The 5,639-nt window shown below is 34.2% G+C and overlaps 1 protein-coding gene across 1 annotated transcript; it reads left to right on the top strand.

The window, feature by feature from the left end:
* LOC136829544 (cuticle protein AMP1A-like) lies at positions 1–1,139 on the top strand. The gene is made up of 3 exons (XM_067088382.1): positions 1–70; positions 249–526; positions 643–1,139. The coding sequence occupies exons 1-3, from the start codon at positions 62–64 to the stop codon at positions 890–892; spliced, it is 537 nt and encodes a 178-aa protein (XP_066944483.1). The 5' UTR covers positions 1–61; the 3' UTR covers positions 893–1,139.
* The last annotated feature ends 4,500 nt before the right edge of the window (positions 1,140–5,639 follow it).

Here is a 5,639-nt window from a genome sequence, read left to right on the forward strand (position 1 = left end):
CCGGTATATAAAGTGGCGTGCCTGAGTGCCCCAGTATCATTCTCTCACCAAGACCTCCAACATGAAGTTTGTGAGTAGTTCAACAAATTTGACTCTAACTCACATTGCAGATATTCTTCTCTCTCTCTCTCTCTCTCTCTCTCTCTCTCTCTCTCTCTCTCTCTCTCTCTCTCTCTCTCTCTCTCTATAAAGGATAAACTGAAAAATATGCAAAGAGAAACTTATCTTTTTTTTTCTATTTCCCACAGGTTATTATCGTTGCTTTAGCAGCTGTTGCTGTTGCTGATAAATTGCCAGCAACCTATGCCCCTCCTCCTCCAGCTCCTACCTATGGCGCCCCTGCTGCCTCCAACAGAGCTGCCGTAGAAGTAGCCCTTCCACCCGTGGCTACCCTGAGGGACGAAAGAACCCAGGACGAGTTCGGGAGTTTCAGTGTTGACTTCGAGGCCGAAAATAGTATCATTTTCTCCCAATCTGGTTCTCCAAATGGGCCAGAAGACTCAGTTGTTAAGTCTGGAGTTTACTCGTGAGTTTTCCACGAGATCATTTTTCTTTTTTGTAATATTGTGATAGTATTGTACTTAATTTAACAGACTGTCGATTTCTCTTCCACTTTCAAGCACTAAACTTGTTTTTCCTCAGTTACACTGCTCCTGACGGCACTTTCGTTGAAGTGAAGTACGTCGCTGATGAGAATGGTTATCAGCCCCAATCCGACCTCCTGCCAGTGGCTCCCGAATTCCCCCACCCAATTCCCCAGTTCGTTCTCGACCAGATCGCCAAGGCTGCTGAGGAAGACGCTGCTGCAGCACGCGAGGCAGCATCTGCCCGAAGCAACTCCTACGCTCCTCCTCCTCCTCCACCTTCAACTGGCTATGGAGCACCTCAGTAGAGGGTAGCCCGTACACAGTCTTGGCTAGGCAGCCTAATTCACGGAGAAGTTACTATCTTCATTCTAATTTTGATACAGTGATCAGTCGAACTGGAACTTCTAGAGGACAACCGCGTAAAGATGCACTTTTGTGAATATGTGATGGTTTGATTATTTATTTTTCTACTATCAACACTGATAAATCTACTTATCATGTACATAGTAATCGATATTTAATGCCTATACACTCAATAAATTCTTTCAAATACATGTGTTTTTCTTTTGCACTAAGTTAGAAACTTGAATAGATAAAGCTGAAGATTCCATAAGCAAGCATTTTTAAATGTTCAGTTCAGAAGTGAAGAAAGTCAGCTAATGCTGTACTGGTAAGAAAGCATAAAAGTTTAGAAATCTGATCATCTCCGTGACGCCTGAGGAGGGGAATTTCTTTATTCATTACCCTTCGGTGTCCATCTAAAAATATTATGGAATACAGATGCTAAGAGGTTCTTGGAGACATTCCATTTGTTGGAATGACAAGTAGGCACTAAACATCTGCTAAATGCGGCTATCGCTAAATAACATGCACTGAACAAAAGTAATTTATCCAAACTATCTCATCCGGTCTTAATTAACTTGAATACTATTCCTTTTAGCGTAGAAAGTCTACACTATCTTCCTACCTAAGAGAAGACAAGATTATAAGAATCATTACCTCGTAATTTGACTCAAATTGCTCGTTTCTAAAACTGCGGTTATTTTATCAAAACTAATCTGAATGTTCATTCTATAATTCTTGCTCTATTGTTCACAAAGTATATCGCAAGTCATTCATATTTCTAAACGAACAATTTCATCCAGGTATTTGAAATCCTCGATGAAGATATTATTTTGAGAAGGAGGCTGACATTTCGAGGAAGTCAACAGGATACATTCTTCACACTACAAAGAAAAAGAAAACAACAGAGGTCAACTGCTATTGCTTTTACATTTTACAACCTCATCAAAGAGACCACAGTCCCCAGAAAACTTATTTCATTTTTGAGGATAGCAAGAGGATCACATAATATATTCGTTTCCAACAAGAAAAAAAAGAAAGAAAGAAGAAGGGGAGGGGCGGGGGCCAGGCGGTGGTTTGTTGGGGGTAGGGGCTCTTGTTCAAAGTTGCCTTTCCCTCGCTGCCAGCCTGAGTTGGTTTTCCTTTCCACCTTTTCATTCTGAGCGGTGCTGTGTCCTCATTCCGCGTCCTCCGATCACTTTGCCTGTTTTCCTTGACTCTGGTACAGATTACCGAGGCTTCTAAGACTCATACTTGTCAACAACGCCGCAATATCTTGCATGTGAACATAAGTGACTTTAAGGACTTTCTTTGGAAGGTAAAGTGACGAATGAAGTTTCAGTTTTCAGCTGCCAAATCTGTAACAATTAAAACGTCGCGTGTACGTATTCCGCATATCCTTCCCTTCATCAAGTAGTTCATTTTTATATGGATATTTTGGTCTTTAAGGAAGACTTTTCGCAGAATACTTATCTATAACTCCAATTGTCAAAAGGTTTTTTTTTTTTTTTTTTTGGTAAATTTGTAGCTCTACCTATGCTACCAATGACCTAACTTTACGTAAATTAGCATTTTGAAGACGACGTTTACTTATTTTCGTGATGTTTTAAATTCAGAATTTTCCATATTTTACTGAAAACCACACGTTCATACGTTTACGTACTTTTATTTAGGTGTGGATGCGTGCTGTTACATGCACTATCTATCATATCATATACTGCCTATTTGTATATGGCATAAACAAACACCTACTTTCCCATGCTCATGCAAATGTACTAACAAAAACAGATATATAGTTTTATTTCTGACATATGTATCAAAATCCAGCGTGAGGAAGTTTATCATTAAATGTAAAGATGAAATAAAAAATCTGTGGCGCAGAGAGATTAAGGTAGAGATGAATTACTGAACTATGTATTTTATAACAAGTAAGGGGTTAGCATGGAACTGGCATTAAAAATTATGGTAAGGCTATAAAGAAAAGAACGTTTAAGAAATTGCCACGAATTGCCGCTAGGTAAATATCAAAAGCGATTTCATATTATCCCACTTTAAAAAAGAAGGTAAGATACCAAGAAAATTTTTATTTTTTTCATTCCTTCCATTTTCGTCGTTTATGTTTATAAATCTTCTCCATATATACACACACACACACACACACACACACACACATCACATATATATATATATATATATATATATATATATATATATATATACATGTATGTATGTATATATATATATATATATACACATATATATATATATATATATATATATATATATATATATATATTTATATAAAAATGCTTTTTAAGTAAAGGTAATATATTTTCATAAAAATTTTTATCGTCCCGTGGGATCGAACCAGCGACGGACGGGGAATCAGGACCACAGTGACACTGATTCAATTCTCCGTCCTCGATCTCACGGGACGGTGGACTTATTATCAATAAAATTCCCTTCGGTAACATATATGAAAAATATATTACTTTGAATTAATTGATTGTATATGAATCACGGTGATGTGATAAATAGTATATATATATATATATATATATATATATATATATATATATATATATATATATATATATATATATATATATGTGTGTGTGTATTCAAGTTTGCTTGAAAATGCTTTTAAGTAAAGGTAAAAGATCTTACATGATTCAAACTCCTCATGGCCATAACACATCTTTATAAGTTTTATATATATATATATATATATATATATATATATATATATATATATATATATATATATACATACATATATATATATATATATATATATATATATATATATATATATATATATATATATATATATATATATATATATATATATAATTGGTGAAAGACATAAATAAAAATTACAACTGATACACAATCTGTAGAGGTGCAATATGCTAAATAGAAAATAAAATTAAGTAGAATAAAAGCAGTCAAGTAACTTATGGATACACTATATAGGCCTAGTAGTGGGCTAGAACAAGGCTTAAAGAGGCCCCAGCCCTCGTTTATATTTATTCAGGATATACTAACCAATTTGTACAAGTAGAAAAGTATACACTGAGTCATATCAAATTCAGGGATAGTGATGTATAACAATTATTGGAAGAAGGAATCTCCTGGTCACTTTCTCTAAGTAGCTTTTTAAGCAGTTGTGACAGCTATAAAGCCTCGTATCATCTCGATTCCCTCACCTTAATCTTTTATCAGTGGTTTTACCTCCCACTATGGGAGGTAGTATTACGTCATATGCTCAATCGGAATATCATGCTCAGGGTGGTAATCATCTCCAAATAGCTATTAAGATACTGAGAAGTTAATTGTATCTATTCTAGATACATAATTAAACATGGTTCACTAAAGGCTAGGGCGGGGTTAGCCTAATTAACTTATATTTTTCACTTGGAATCGACGCTTGTAGTGATAGACAAATCTCAAAATATAATAAGGGTGTGAGGAAAACACAATATCAAAATGGCATTGTGCCTATAAAAATATAGTATGTTTGGTGAAAGTAACAAATAGACAATGTATACGGTATGTATGTATATATATATATATATATATATATATATATATATATATATATATATATATATATATATATATATTTATTTATTTATTTATTTATATTATATATATTTATACATTATATATATATATATATATATATATTATATATATATATATATATATATTCATTTATTTATTTATATTTATATATATATATATATATATATATATATATATATATATATATATATATATATATATATATATATATATATATATATAGATGTGTGCGTTTGTGTGCATCAAGGAAGGTAAATGAGCATGTGGAAAACATGTATGAAGACAATACTGAGCCAACTTTCCTGTATGTATATGTAGTGTGAGTGCTAATGCAAGAAGAAAGAAACAATATAAAGTAATTAAGATAGTTTTTTTTTTTGCACAGTATGTGCAGCATAAGAAGATTAGTAAAAAGGTTATTATAGGTGAAAGGATGGATAAGAGTATTTTGAGAGTCTGATTATGTTTAAAGCATGGTCGATGACAGGTTAAATAGTTCTTCGTTGGAGGGGTGGGTAGAGCTCTCGGCTAGCACGCTGTTGGCCCAGCGTTCGACTCTCTGACCGGCCAATGGAGAATTGGAGGAATTTATTTCTGGTGATAGAAATTCATTTCTCGTCATAATGTGGTCGGATTCCACAATAAGCTGTAGGTCCCGTTGCTAGGTAACCAGTTGGTTCTTAGCCATAAAATAAATCTAATCCTTCGGGCCAGCCCTAGGAGAGCTGTTAATCAGCTCAGTGGTCTGGTTAAACTAAGATATACTTAACTTTTGACAAGTTAAATAAGTTTATAATATCAAAGTGCTAGTGGGATAAAGGGGAGGAGGACCTAGAAATAGTTACAGAAGTAGATGAAAGCGGTATTTGAAAAGAAGGGCCTTAATATCATGGATGCACGAAAACGTGTGCAATGCAGAATGGTGCTGTGTACAGTATGCAGGGGGGTTCGGACCAGTGCCTCTCTGTTAATGTGTGAAGCTTTAATGCTGCGGAAGTTTTACTGCACAAGGTGTTCATTCACAGTTCAGCAGTTAAAGTAGGAATTTGGTAGTGAAAGTCGCATTGTTTTTAATGGGGCCATCCGTGTTTTATATATATATATATATATATATATATAAAT

This window comes from Macrobrachium rosenbergii, chromosome 44 (genome assembly GCF_040412425.1).
Source record: "Macrobrachium rosenbergii isolate ZJJX-2024 chromosome 44, ASM4041242v1, whole genome shotgun sequence".
NCBI lineage: Eukaryota > Metazoa > Arthropoda > Malacostraca > Decapoda > Palaemonidae > Macrobrachium > Macrobrachium rosenbergii.